The sequence below is a fragment of the Oncorhynchus clarkii genome, unplaced genomic scaffold (assembly GCF_045791955.1).
Source record: "Oncorhynchus clarkii lewisi isolate Uvic-CL-2024 unplaced genomic scaffold, UVic_Ocla_1.0 unplaced_contig_9750_pilon_pilon, whole genome shotgun sequence".
NCBI lineage: Eukaryota > Metazoa > Chordata > Actinopteri > Salmoniformes > Salmonidae > Oncorhynchus > Oncorhynchus clarkii.
In genome coordinates this window covers 1-14,936 of record NW_027258861.1, presented here as the reverse complement: position 1 = coordinate 14,936, position 14,936 = coordinate 1, and the positions used below count along the sequence as shown (strand labels likewise).

The following is a 14,936-nucleotide window of genomic DNA, read 5'->3' as shown; positions in this document are numbered from 1 at the left end:
TGATATATCAGCTGATGTAAGAAGGGCTATATAAAAAAATGATTTGATCCGTTCACTTACTCTGCATCTCACAAAGACACAGCAGTTGGAACCAAAAATCTCAAATTTGGAGTCATCAGACCAAAGGACAGATTTTCACCCGTCTAATGTCCATTGCTCGTGTTTCTTGGCCCAAGCAAGTCTCTTTTTCTTATTTGTGTCTTTTAGTAGTGGTTTCTTTGCAACTATTTGACCATGTAGGCCTGATTCACACTGTCTCTTCTGAACAGTTGATGTTGAGATGTGTCTGTTACTTGAACTCTGTGAAGCATTTATTTGGGCTGTAATTTCTGAGGCTGGTAACTCCAATGAACTTATCCTCTGCAGCAGAGGTAACTCTGGCTCTTCCTTTCCTGTGGCGGTCCTCATGAGAGCCAGTTTCATCATAGCGCTTGATGGTTTTTGTGACTGCACTTGAAGAAACTTTCAACGTTTTTTGGCATTTTCTGGATTGACTGACCTTCAATGTCTTATAGTAATGATGGACTATCGTTTCTCTTTGCTTATTTGAGCTGTTCTTGACGTAATATGGACTTGGTCTTTTACCAAATAGGGATATCTTCTGTATACCACCCCTACCTTGTCACAACACAACTGATTGGCTCAAACACATTAAGAAGGAAAGACATTCCATAAATTAACTTTTAACAAGGCACACCTGTTAATTTAAATGCTTTCCAGGTGACTACCTCATGAAGCTGGTTGAGAGAATGCCAAGAGTGTGCAAAGCTGTCAAGACAAAGGGTGGCTTCTTTGAAGAATCTCAAATATATTTTGATTTGTTTAACACTTTTGGTTACTACATGATTCATATGTGTTATTGTATAGTTTTGATGTCTTCTCTATTAATCTACAATGTAGAAAGTAGTAAAAATAAAGAAAACATCTGGAATGAGTAGGTGTGTCCAAACTTTTGACTGGCACTGTATGTTTTATACTGCAGCCTCCAGGGAGCCTTTGTGTGGGGGACAGACATATAGCCTGTGTATAATTGCTGTCATGTGAACTGAAATGAAGTTTTTAAACACCTGTTGGTCATAGGCTTTGTTAGACCCTTGTTTTATGTGATTGCTGTGTGTTTTGTTGTTTTTCACCATGTACAACATCCTGACAATTATTGAATGACAATAAGGTTTCCTGACTGTACGAACCTCTAAGTAGTTACATTTAGTTTGCTACTCAATTTTCCCTCTCACACAAACATTCACTCTTGCAAACACTAGTCTGTGCAACAAGGTGCTGTAATTATTCAATCCCTGTATAGTTCAGGGGCGTGTGTGTTTCATCTCGTTCGCTCCAGTCTATGTGATAGATACGCTATTGTGGCCTGTGCTATCGCCCGCAATGCAGAGAGAGAGAGAGAGAGAGAGAGAGAGAGAGAGAGAGAGATGGGGGAGGGGCAGTGCGGCAATGCGTCTACAGAAAGACGCACTGCTGCGGTCCACATAAAGAGAACACTCGCATAATGTTTTGTTAGGTTGACGGTCTGTTTTATTGCAGCTAAATGTAAACCGTAATGGGTCTTCACCAGGTTCCGCTCACATAAGATACACAAAGCGGAATAGCAATAGATTTTAGAGCGTTTTAGAGCGCTGGAGGTGGGATTAATAGAGCAGCCATCTGTGCATAGTCGCTCCCAGCATAATCTCGACAGATTGACCAAATGAGAGAGAGGCGTAGCCTCGGCAGCCTAGTTTAAACCTGTTTCAATGGTCGGTCGCCCCATATTGAGGCTCGTTGTCATAAACTAGCCTACCAAAATTGTACAATGCACCAAAGAGATAAAATATCAGAATGATAGAGTACGGCTACCCAGGCATATTTGCATTAGCCTACTCACGCCTGCTTGAATTCACTCTCGTCTCTCCACTGTGCCTTTGTTTGAAAAGCGGGCAGTCAAGTTATTCTACTGTCTCTGACTCTTGTGATTCGTTTATTTTTCTCCCACGGATGATGACCGAGACACCGGTAGCTCGTGGAACTCCCCATGGTTAGATTTAACTCCGGCGTCTGTTTCCCTGCGGCGCAATTAGAATGAACGTCTGCCCTGTTTACGCACCTCTCACGGTTTTAGGAGAGAGAAACGGCGCGAAATGGGAGGGGAGGGTAGAGACTCTCTCTCTCTCGCCTCTTCCACTTTGTTCTATTGATGTTGCATGGTAGCAAGCGTCGCACACCTCAAACTAAAAGGGAACTGTAAAACAGAAGAAGAAGGACAAAGAGAGCGTCAGAGAAACTATTTGAGCTTTCCGGTTAGTAGCCTTATCTATTATGTGAAAACGAAATAGAAAATAGACTTTTAGCTGTTGTCGGTGTTTTGTGCATTTACCTCGTAATTGGTGTTGAAAATGCAAGAGCCACAGAATGTCTCGGAGGTCGCTGTTGAGTCTGGACTGGAGCCATTTAGAGGATTTTAGTTTATCCTATTATTCACTTTGGCTACCTGACTGTGGTGTTGATAGTAGGCTATGTCTGCCTATGCATGCTCGCATCATCTCGAAAGTCGTTAGTTGTGTGTGTTTACATTGCTTTCATTGGTCATTACAGATGATATACCATGTAAAGGCTCACAGCCAACACAGTCCAGGTCAAATTCCCTCATCTTGCGGCACAGGTATTAAAACGTGTGTAAATGGCTAACCCCTGTATATTATGTTGTGTAACTTGGCTGGCCTGGTAGCACAATGACTAAGTAACTAAGTAACACGTGTGCTGTGGAAGAGCTGCTCTCTCTCGCTCTCTCTCTCTCTCTTTCTCTTTCTCTCTCTCTCTCTCTCTCTCTTGCGCTTTGTCTCGCTCTCTCTCTATTTCTCTCTGAATAAATCAACCTCAAACAAAGGACTACAATAAGCCACTGTCCGTGTAGCTCAATATATGCCGTTTGGGGACTTCTATAGCCTAGTCTATTAACTTTTCGCAAAGGCATAGGCCTACATTTAGGGCAATGAACTATATTATAACTTGTAAACTATAAGTGAGTGAATTGAACAGAGAGTAGGAGTAGGCTACGAGCTGGTCTGAACCAAGTCGAAGTTGCATGAAGCGCGGTCCCACATTCTGATTTCAGCACCAAGAGAAGTGGACAGTGCCACGAGTTGTAGACTAGCTGTGAGTTGTGCTGAAAGCCTGTGGGCTGGTGAAAATCATTTCCTAATGTGACGTTTCACAGTTTTTATTCTGGTTACTTTAAGAAATATATAACAATTGAACAAATCCCAAGACTGATGGGCAGGAACAGGGGCAGAAAGTGGGTCAAAACTTGGAACAGAATTGAACTGTTCTGGAAAACAAGTTTTTCTCTAATTAAACAGACCTCCCGCCATCCACAAATACCCGACTGAAAAAAACTAACACATAGAAACAAGCATGTTGTCAGCAGTGGTCATGTCTCCACCGCCAAGTACTGTGTTGTCCTTGACATGCTGTTGTCACTGACATGCTGTGTGTGTGACTGGAAGTGCCCCAGAGGACCTCATAGAAGGGTTGGAAAGGGGTATAGCCTATGGAGTAGACAGATAGGCTCCCTGTAGGAGGAAAGAGACGGACACACATACAAACATATCTTGTGAGCAACACAAACATGGTTGGAGACTGAGACACACAAGTCTGTAGATACACACATGCAGAGACACACACAATTGGAGAGTCAAAGAGGGTCAGTATAATTCATGATTCCTCTGTGTCTGGTGAGAGATCAAGGTCCCACATGCAGCAGACTGATGCAACACCCACACAGATCGGAGTAATCCAGACAGACCCGCCTAGACATAGAACAGAGAAACTTCTAAATTCCCCCTAAAATTTTGTCCACGCAATGTGGTGGTATAACCAGCTGGTATTGAACCCAATATGTTTGGGTGACGACAGACCATGTTAACACACTGACCTTAAGGCATTTGTTTGGGAAGCTAACACAACATGTTGAGTTTGTTTTTCTGTTCATTCAGATGAGCTCTCTGTCGTGCGTAGCTGGCAGGCTATGCTCCATTCTGATTGGCTGTAGTAGTTGTGTTAAAGGGGAGGAGCTCTTATGTCACAGTTGTCGTCCCACCCTCTTCTCCTCCTCTGTGTGTGCCGCATCCTGAGAGAGAGAGAAAGAGAGAGAGAGAGAGAGAGAGAGAGAGAGAGACAGAGAGCGAGAGAGAGAGAGAGAGAGACGGAGATGGAGATGGAGAGGGAGAAAGAGAGACCATCAGGTGGGGATGACATAATCTGCACTGCAGCAACACTGCAGTAGCATTTGAACAAAGACGCGCGCAAGCACACACACACACAGTGCAAGTACACACTCCTGTTCTCTCTCACATAGATACAAACATTGACTATTGTTGAATTGCCACCAGGTCTAGTTTGTTTTTAAGGTTTATCTCTGTAGAGAGAGAGCTTGATGTTTCACCCTGTAAACTCTGTTTTCTCTTATTGTATGGGAATCTGCTATAGAGATAATGAACACATTATGAATACAGCTCACCTCAACCAGTCATCTCTGCCTGTCCCACTTTTATCCAATCCCAGTGTGTCCCTCCTGTGTTTCCATAGATACCCAGTTCAGGATGTCCATTCTGGAGCGTCTGGAGCAGATGGAACAGAGGATGGCTGAGATAACCAATCACCATCAGAGCTCCGAAACCACGGCAGCCACGGGGGGAGGTGGAGGAGCAGGTGGCACTGACCACCAGTCCCAGGTAACTCATTGCATTGGTTAATTGATTGTTTGGTTGAGTGGCTAGTTAATTGTTTGATTGTTTTATTGATTGATTGCTTTTACCCCTCCCTCTCTCTCCAGCTCTCCCCAGCCGAGGGTTCATTTGAGGGCCGTGTGGTGGTGGTGTGTGAGAAGATGATGACCCGTCCCTGTTGGGTTTCCTCCAATCAGCTGATCCACAGCCGGAGTTCCCGGGGCATGACCCTGCTGCACTTGGCCGCAGCTCAGGGATACGCAGGGTTAATACAGACTCTCATCCGCTGGCGGTGAGAATCCACACACACACACACACACACACACACACACACAGGTACATTAAGATGTGGTTCTAAATGTGCTCCTCTGTTCCTCAGCACTAAGCATGCAGACAGCATAGATCTGGAATTAGAGGTGGACCCGCTCAATGTCGACCACTTCTCCTGCACCCCACTGGTAAGAGATTGTGTTTGTGATGTAATGTGAATGTGAATGTATGTTCTGTCTATATTTATTTAATGCTGTGTGTATATGACGTGTTTTGTCTCCACCCGATAGATGTGGGCCTGTGCTCTGGGTCATACAGAAGCAGCGCTGGTTCTGTACCAGTGGGACCCCAGAGCTTTGGCCATCCCTGATTCGCTGGGCCGCCTGCCACTCAGTATTGCACGCTCACGGGGACACACTCGCTTGGCCGAGCTACTGGAGCAGCTGCAACAGACTCCTCCTACTCAGAGTCCACCCACTGACACCTGGATGGACAGGTGGAGCAGCGAATCGGAGCCCAGTGGACATAGGGAAAGCCCCGCCCCCAGCTCTAACCCAGGTGAGAGAGGTTACCTTGGTTACATTGGGGTATTTAACCCTGAGGGCCGCAGTTACATGTGTGATATCATGATCTGTCTCACCAGACCTAAGGAGAACCAGGACAGAACCACAGCAGAGCACCCAGAACCACAGCCAGAGTCAGAGCTGGGCTCACCAGGGCCAACCCCAGTTGCAGGGCCAACACCGGGGGCCACCAGACAACCAGGGAGACCTACCACCAGCCAAGAGACTCAAACTCAATCCTGATGCCCAGCAACAGCCAGTCAACCCCCCACGCTCTCAACTACCCAACCTCAGCCCCCTAAACACTCACCCCCCCAGACCCAGCTCTAACACCCCAAATCCCCACTTCCCCAGCCCACCTCTGCAGACCAGGTTAGGGGGGTCAGGGGGTGGCAGTAGGTATAGCTTGCGGCAGGCTCTTGGGAGGCGGAGTTTGGCCAGGAGGATTCTGGGAAAGGAGAGACTGGCCAATCATCTGCGTCAGAGGGGCGTATCCACCAGGGGGGAGGAGCCAGAACTGCTGACCTATCAGGAGAACAGTGAAGACCTGCAGGTAGGAGGAGCTTAGGCTAGTTTGACCAATAACTCCACTCAAGCCTCCACTTTTACTTCGTGCAAGCACTTATTTGTGTGTGTGTTGCAGATGAACATGATGATGCTGGCAGAACACATCATGGAGGCCACTCCTGACAGGATCAAACAGGAGGGCTTTGTTGCCACGGAGACTGAGACGTCGCCACCGGAGACCGTTGGGGTCAGCGGTGATGTCAGCTGGTTGGCTAGTTACATTGGTGACGTGGAGCGGTGAGTCCATAAAGCTCCTATCTCTATATGATACTGTGGTGTTGTATCGATGTAGTGTATATTACTGCCTGCACTCTCCCTCATACTGCTTCTGGTGCTTTTCCTTCAGGTTTCTATACTCTAGGCCCCAGATGCCCACCCCAAGCCCCATACCAAGCCCCCTGTCTGGGCCTGAGGATGAGGAAAGTCCCCTGGCTCCGCAAGGCCTGCCCTCCCCAGCCGACTGGAGCTCCTTCCTGCATGCATCACTCAGTGGAGAGGGCCCAGACACCAACCCTGCCCACCTCACACTGACAGAGGCGGAGCAAAGAGAACTGTACGAGGCTGCAAGACACGCCCACCACACCCTCAGAAAGTACAAGGTATTGATAATAACTCTGTTTGTAAAGCCGTCGTACACAAAAATCACTCAAAGCACTACAAAATACAACAGACGGGTCAAGTAGAAGAAGACTTTATTCTGGGTTAAAAGTTCTCCCTGCCAGGTCCCTGGCTCCACAGGTTGAAGGGTGAATGAGTGGATGTCTGGAGTAGTATTGTCTGGGTGTGTGTGATTGACCCTGCATGGGGAGTTTAAGCAGAGCATGGCCTGGATAGAAAAAACAACTGCACTGCATTCTCTCTCTCTCCCTCTCCCTCATAAGGATACACTGCAACAACTGTATGATCTAGAATCCAGTGTTGTGAAGTTTGGGGTCAACCATCTGTGGCTCGCATGCCCACTCCTGGTCTCTCCCCTGTGGTTGCCATGCCAACTCACCCTTCCCTTCCTCCTTCCTCTAGGGCCGGCCAATCCAGGAGCAACGTAAAGAAACAGTAGCAGTGGTCCAGCGCTGCTATAAGAAATACAAACAGGTACAGTATGACTCTCAATCCCAGATCAACCAGATCATATCAGCCCTGCTACTGAAGCCAATGACCAATCAGCATCAGTCAGCTCAGCCATTAGTCAGGACAACTAGAACACAGCAGCTGACATACCTTCTACTCTATGTCTAGTCTGGTTCACTATGACTGGATGTGTCCACAATATGTCCTTCATACTCTCTCTCTTTCTTTCTCCCTCTCTCCATCTCTCTCCATCTCCATCAAGCTGTCATGGATAGCCTTGAAGGTAGTGTGGCACTCTCTCTCAATCTCTCTGTCTTTATTCTATAACACATTGTTTGAATGTACATTAAGTTTGTACTAATTCCCTGACCAGTCTAATGTAATATCTCTATCAGTATGCACTTTATAAGAGGATGACGCTGGCAGCCATTTTGATCCAGAGCCGCTTCCGCAGTTTCCACGAACAGAGGAAGTTCCAGCAGAGCCGGCGAGCAGCAGTACTGATCCAGCAATACTACCGCAGCTACAGACACTCTCTCAGGTACACACATGGCACGCACATAGGTCATTATCAATACCACATCACAATAAGGTGCACATAGGTCATTATCAATACCACATCACAATAAAGTGCACATAGGTCATTATCAATACCACATCACAATAAGGTGCACATAGGTCATTATTAATATCACATCACAATAAGGTGCACATAGGTCATTATCAATACCACATCACAATAAGGTGCACATAGGTCATTATCAATACCACATCACAATAAGGTGCACATAGGTCATTATCAATACCACATCACAATAAGGTGCACATAGGTCATTATCAATACCACATCACAATAAGGTGCACATAGGTCATTATCAATACCACATCACAATAAGGTGCACATAGGTCATTATCAATACCACATCACAATAAGGTGCACATAGGTCATTATCAATACCACATCACAATAAAGTGCACATAGGTCATTATCAATACCACATCACAATAAGGTGCACATAGGTCATTATTAATATCACATCACAATAAGGTGCACATAGGTCATTATCAATACCACATCACAATAAGGTGCACATAGGTCATTATCAATACCACATCACAATAAGGTGCACATAGGTCATTATCAATACCACATCACAATAAGGTGCACATAGGTCATTATCAATACCACATCACAATAAGGTGCACATAGGTCATTATCAATACCACATCACAATAAGGTGCACATAGGTCATTATCATTACAACATCACAATAAGGTGCACATAGGTCATTATCAATACCACATCACAATAAGGTGCACATAGGTCATTATCAATACCACATCACAATAAGGTGCACATAGGTCATTATCAATACCACATCACAATAAGGTGCACATAGGTCATTATCAATACCACATCACAATAAGGTGCACATAGGTCATTATCAATACCACATCACAATAAGGTGCACATAGGTCATTATCAATACCACATCACAATAAGGTGCACATAGGTCATTATCAATACCACATCACAATAAGGTGCACATAGGTCATTATCAATACCACATCACAATAAGGTGCAGAACGTTTGATTTGCCTGCTGGAGGGCGAGGAGACCCCCATCACCGCCGCTTGTCTTTTTTAAGGGATTGTTAAATAAATACATGTTATAACTATTTGGTTTTAATATCATTACCTCTTGAAGAGCATAGTCAGGACTACACATTTTCAGATTATTCCACATTTATCTCTGTCATCAGACTTATACAGCAAGTAACTGCATGCTTTATGATCAGTGAACATCCATTGATCATGTCATTTCAGATGCATGAGAGTATTCCCAGGATATCTCTTTATATTGGCCACCATTAATTGGATATTTGAGTGATATAACATAAAAGTGAACTACACCTGACAAATATGAGTGGTTTAAATTAATTTCCCATCCTTTGTGGGGTCTGCCTGTCAAGCAGCAGAAGGGTGCATTTGTCAAAGTACTGTTCGATAATGTTTACTTTGCAAGATACCAGTAGAAATGTTGTACAGTTGGCTAAACATAGTGCTAAGTAAACCTAATGTACTTTTTTATCCAACCAACGTGGACCTGCCTAGCAAAGTTAGCTAACATTATCCCCTTTTCAACATTGTTTTTCAGTGTTCAATCACGATTGCTGCTGACAGACATGATAGGTTACAGTGATTGATGGACAACGTCCAAGTGGCTAGCTAGCTAACAACAGATCGCTTCAATATGGCTAGCTAACAAGCTAACTTTCAGGGCTTAAACTAGATGGCTATATCCAAATATAGTTTGATTTGCTTGTCATCTATTGTGGTGATGACAGAAGTCTGACTGACAACTTTGCCGGGACAATGACTTGTCAATCTCTTTCCAAAAGCCTAATCTCTGATGAAGCTAAATGACACATGTTATACATGCCAAATGGATAGGCTACCCTCACGTATCTGACATTGTACTGATCATGAAAGCAGACAGTTACTTGCTGTATAAGTCTGACGATATTAAAACCAAATAGTTATAACATGTATTTAACAATCCCTTAAAAACGGCATATAAAAAACCGGCCCAATGGTTTTAGCGGCGCTGGGGTCTCCTCGCCCCCCAGCGGGCAAATCGAAAGCTCTGCACCTTATTGTGACGTTTTATTGATACCGACCTATACACACAAACAGACAAGCACACACACCCTAACTGTGCTGTGTGGTTGTCGCCATGCAGCAGTCTCCTCACTAAGAGACAGAACCAGGCTGCCCGTAAGATCCTGAGGTTCCTGCTCAGATGCCGCCACAGGTACTGATTCACACAATCTCCTTTCTGCTCCAGACCAGCTGTCACTACATCACCATGATAGAGAGGATGCAGGTGTTGACCATGTCTGTCCTCTCTAGCATGGCCGTGTGGTGACAACCCCACCCCTCCTCCCCATACCCAGTGTGTGTGTGTGCTAATAGTTGGTGTTGTTTTGCTGTTTCTGTGAAGCCTCTTGATGGACCATAGACCAGTCAAACGGGTAAGTGAGCACCAGTAACTCAGTTTGGGCTTTTCTTACCCCCTCTTCTAACTCTCATTTCTTACTTTCTCCTCATACTCTCTCTTTTTCTCTCCTTCGCCCCTTCTCTCTCTCACTTTTCTCTCGCTCCCTCTCTCCATGTGGCTGATGCCTGTTTGCATGTCAGCTCTCTTGAGAGGGAGAGAGGGAACACTGGGTCAGTCCAAACATCAAACATCAAACTCCCTCTGTTCCTCTTCCTCTCTCTTTCTCTCTCTCTCTCTCCCTCTCTGTTCCTCTTCCTCTCTCTTTCTCTCTCTTTCTCTCTCTCCCTCTCTGTTCCTCTTCCTCTCTCTTTCTCTCCCTCTCTCTCCCTCTCTGTTCCTCTTCCTCTCTTTTTCTCTCTCTCCCTCTCTGTTCCTCTCTCTTTCTCTCTTCCCCTCTCTTTCTCTCTGTTCCTCTTTCTTTCTCTCCCTCTTTCTCTCTCTCCCTCTCTCCCTCTCTCTTCCTCTCTCTTTCTCTCTCTCCCTCTCTGTTCCCCTCTTTCTCTCTCTCCCTCTTTCTCTCTCTCCCTCTTTCTCTCTCTCCCTCTCTCTTCCTCTCTCTTTCTATCTTTCTCTCTCTCCCTCTCTGTTCCCCTTTCTTTCTCTCTCTTCCTCTTTCTCTCTCTCCCTCTCTCTTCCTCTCTCTTTCTCTCTCTCCCTCTGTTCCTCGCTCTTTCTCTCTCTGGATATTGCTGAATGATGCTGGTATTTCTGCATGACTGACAGAGAGAGGGGGCAGGTCCTTCTGCTTTACTTCCAGGGACTGGGGCATGCTTTGAATGACATCACTTCCTCTGTGGGAGGGGCTTCTCTCTTGTTTGGCCTGCCAGTATCCTGCTATTATTTTTGGCTTGGTAGTTGTGGAGGGAGAGGGGGAGAGAAGTGTGTGTGTGTGCGCGCGCTTTCCCGCGTGAGTGGGTGGGTGTGCGCTTGTGTGTGTGTGTGTATGAGGCCACTCATCTTACAGTCATCTGAGAACTGTAACACAGAAAGTGGCTGGTGAACCAAAATAACTGTTTGTTGTCCCCAGTGCCAACCATCAGTGTGGTGTGAGTGTGTGTCTGACCTGGGGCTCTTCTCTCCTCTAGGGCAAGAGAGCAGAGAAAGGCCAGGGGTCCTGAGAGCCCACGACCCAGTCCAACACAGAGCCCCCTCATCCTGTGAGCTCCTCTCCACTCTTCTCTTCCCTCTCCTCCTGTCCCTTCCTCCCTCGGTCTCACACAGGGGCAATTCTCTTTTCCTCCCTCTCCTCATACCAATCTCACAATGGGACTACTTCACAGTCCACACTCCTCTTCTACAAACAGACTGCTAACACTCAAACAGGAGAATGAGGAGGGATACATGGCAACTATATCACTGAGACAACACAGAGACAACTCTCCTCTCTCTCCTCCCTCTGTTTCTCTGAGACAAACGCTTCCCAAACAGACAGGTACACTGCTCTGGGAGACTGCTCTGATGAACATATGGTCCTGGCTCTGGCCACAGCCTCGCTTTACTTTCCTCTTCCTCCAGATCACAGAGAGGAAACTACATTACCCTTCCTGGCATCTTTGCACTCTTCACAGATAGATCAATGTTTTCTTCAAGAGCAGAAAAGAACAAGAGAAAAAGATCAGGATGCAGCTGAAGATGCACATTTTTTATCGAACGTGTTCGATACGGAGAATGGGATGATTGGTTTTCTCATATGGGCAACATTTGCATTGACATGCATAATCTATATTGGACCTGTTGTACTTGCTGTATATATGATACATTTTAGGAAAGGGAAAACATAAACCAAATATCACTCCCATATCCTGTATGCATGCACTGTTTTTCACTAGCTCTTCTCCCATGGCTTTTATGGCAGTTGGCAAAGTCAATGTGATCACCACACTCTGATTGGCTGGCTAGACAGGTCAACCAGTCACCCAGTCCCCCAAAGAGAAGTACTACACTTGAATGTAAGAAGAACATTAACAGATAGCGGTTTAGGTGTAAATAACAGTGTCTTAATTTGTTATATTGACTTGTCTATGAAGTCATTCTCTGAGGAAGCATTTTGCTAGCCTGATGTGTGAGTCTGTGTTTGTTGAATCTAATGCATGTGTTTGAGCTGTGAGCTCCTGCATGCGAACCAAACTTGTTTGTTTTGTATTTATGTGTAGTGGTGTCTCACTTCTGTCCTCATTGACTAACTCTACCCTGTGTTTATCATGTGCTCTATGTAAGGAAAATAACCCGGGTTTTCTGCTTTTATTTATCTATGTGTTTCATTTTTCTTATTTACCTTGTTATGTTCTTTCATTTCATTTACAGTAAGAAAAGGGCTTTTTAGCCCGAGTTAGTTTTATCCCCCTATTGTGTGGTAATGTGTGGTAATGTGTGACATATTCGGTTCAGATGGTTATCTGTCTCTGTCAATTTGTTCTTAACATGAACTTCAAAAAGCCACATATGGTTTTGAGGAGAGTGTCACATTGCATTGCCTTGACTTCTTATAGTCTGTGAGAAGTCCCTATACTTACTATACGCTAGCCCCTGTCTAGGACATGGGTCCCTATATTAGCCCTTATAGAGTTTAGCCCAGCCCATATTTTTGACTATATAGCGTCTCTGTACATAAAATGACGAGGTATGGGTATATATGGAGACCCCGGATCTTTTTCATGAGAAAAGACTGTATTTAAGAATATATATTATTTTACTTCTATAACAACAGTATGAGCAGATAGAGACCCGGGTATACAGGACAATTGTATTGTTTGTAAATAATGTAAATACTAACCATGGATCTATGTGCATGAGAAAATAAGACAAAGAAACGAGGCAAGAAAATCAACATACATTTTTTTTGTGGCTATGGACTGTAAGAGGATTTGAACTACTTCACTTTACAAGTGTTTGATAAAAGTGTTATTGAAGAACATTTTGCTAAAGCATGACGTTGATGACATCTTATGTTAAAACCAGTGATATAAAGAATAAGGGCAGAAAGCTAAATGTATACACAACATGCTTTTGATTTCAGGCTAGCAAGAATGAAATCATTTTGCTAGTGGTGCCAATTATTATGAATTCTACTTTTCCCTAGGACCCTAGGATTAGCGCAGGAGTTTTTCCTGACCATGTGGTCACTTGTTCAGGAAAAACTCCTGGTTCAGGAGGTAAAACATACAAGTATTAAATATACTGTACACAGTCATCTCAAGCAACTGAAGGGTGGGAAAGCAAGGAGAACTTCATAATCTATTATTTTAAAGTGTACACAGAATGAGTTCCTGTCAGGTGTCAAAACCAAACAAACTGGTGATGGGTGATGTTTCTGTTAGTGTGGTCCTCTGTGGCTCAGTTAGTAAGAGCGTTGTGCGGGCAATGCCAAGGTTGTTGGTTAATTTCTTGCAGGGATCACACACATACTCAAAATGTATGCCCTCACTGTACTGAGTAAGTTACATTGGATAAAAGTGTCTGCTAAGTGGTATATACTTTTATGTTAATGCAATTGCAGATTTGAAACTTTCATCTCTTAGCTTCAGACATATGTTTTCCCCTTCAAATTCCAGAGTATGTAATTGCCAATAGTATGGCCTGTGTTACAATGAGGCGTTTCCTTCCCTGGAGTGTCTTACAGATTTGTTTTGACTGAGGATTATGACCAGTTTGGTTTAGAAAGTGCCTACTCATATACAGAACGTGCAAGCTAATATCAGGAACCCACGAGTTAACTCATTCCCTCTATAGTTTCCCAAACTGTGTGTGACGATTATTCTACACAAAAGATTGGCACCCAGTCTTATTTTGAACTCTAATTGGTTAGTGATTTTTGTTGTTCTTCCTATACCTAAGTGTTTATGCATTCAAAATATTCCATTGTTAAAAGACAAGTTGGCTATAGCAGAAACAGACTGATACTAATCCTGCTTTTGGTCCTCTAAGCAGATGATGTATTTTCCTCCTCCTACCAGGTAGAGACTGAGTAGTGGATCCCAGCATACATTACCATGGTTCATTTGGGTTGCTACATTATTTTTTTTAAATCCGTAGCTCTGACTTGCCCCCTACATATATTTATTTGTGAGAAGGAAACATTGACAACGTTTCAATCCTCATTGGGATCTCAGTTAGGTTGCCAGATTATGCCATATCTCTGACTGGGCTGGTTGATATATTATAGGCTAAATTCTGCATGGCGCATTCACGCCCATTTTACAGTAATGGCAGTACATGTAGGCCTAGACACTGTCATATAGATACCCTGGGTTAAGTCTTTAGTGAGATGTAGAGCACAAGAAACCCTCTTTCTGGAATTCAACTGCTGTATGGTCATTCTCAAGATGCAAATATCTGTTTTGAACATTGATAAAGTGTATTCTTCTGCATGGAAATTGCATGACATTTCACTTTATTTATCATCTGTTCAGTCCTGGCAGTAATGTTCTTCCAACGTTCTTACATAAAAACATATCTTAGCTGGAGCAAACTTCACACACACAGACAGAGACATGCACACGACTCACTCGGTCGTCTCACAATCTCCAATCTTGCACACACATCACACTCTCTCTCTTTTCTTTTTTCTTAGGGAGCAGTAACTCCCTCAGATTTAAACTCAGGGTTCTAGAATGGCTTGGGGGTGTGGAGTAGGCCCTGTGTGTGTGTGTGTGTGCGCGCGTGTGTGTGTGTGTGTGTGTGTGTCAATCA

At 44.4% G+C, this 14,936-nt stretch overlaps 1 protein-coding gene across 1 annotated transcript in view; it reads left to right on the top strand.

Moving 5' to 3' along the window:
- LOC139398823 (calmodulin-binding transcription activator 1-like) overlaps positions 1–14,094 on the top strand; it is a 48,736-nt gene extending 34,642 nt beyond the window's left edge. The window contains exons 9-20 of the mRNA XM_071144601.1: positions 4,579–4,724; positions 4,826–5,010; positions 5,098–5,176; positions 5,279–5,546; positions 5,632–6,104; positions 6,195–6,355; positions 6,465–6,717; positions 7,139–7,210; positions 7,449–7,469; positions 7,582–7,727; positions 9,930–10,001; positions 11,333–14,094. Coding sequence (XP_071000702.1) covers positions 4,579–4,724; positions 4,826–5,010; positions 5,098–5,176; positions 5,279–5,546; positions 5,632–6,104; positions 6,195–6,355; positions 6,465–6,717; positions 7,139–7,210; positions 7,449–7,469; positions 7,582–7,727; positions 9,930–10,001; positions 11,333–11,408 — 1,952 coding nt within the window. The 3' untranslated portion in view covers positions 11,409–14,094. The remainder of the gene's footprint in view (positions 1–4,578; positions 4,725–4,825; positions 5,011–5,097; positions 5,177–5,278; positions 5,547–5,631; positions 6,105–6,194; positions 6,356–6,464; positions 6,718–7,138; positions 7,211–7,448; positions 7,470–7,581; positions 7,728–9,929; positions 10,002–11,332) is intronic.
- The last annotated feature ends 842 nt before the right edge of the window (positions 14,095–14,936 follow it).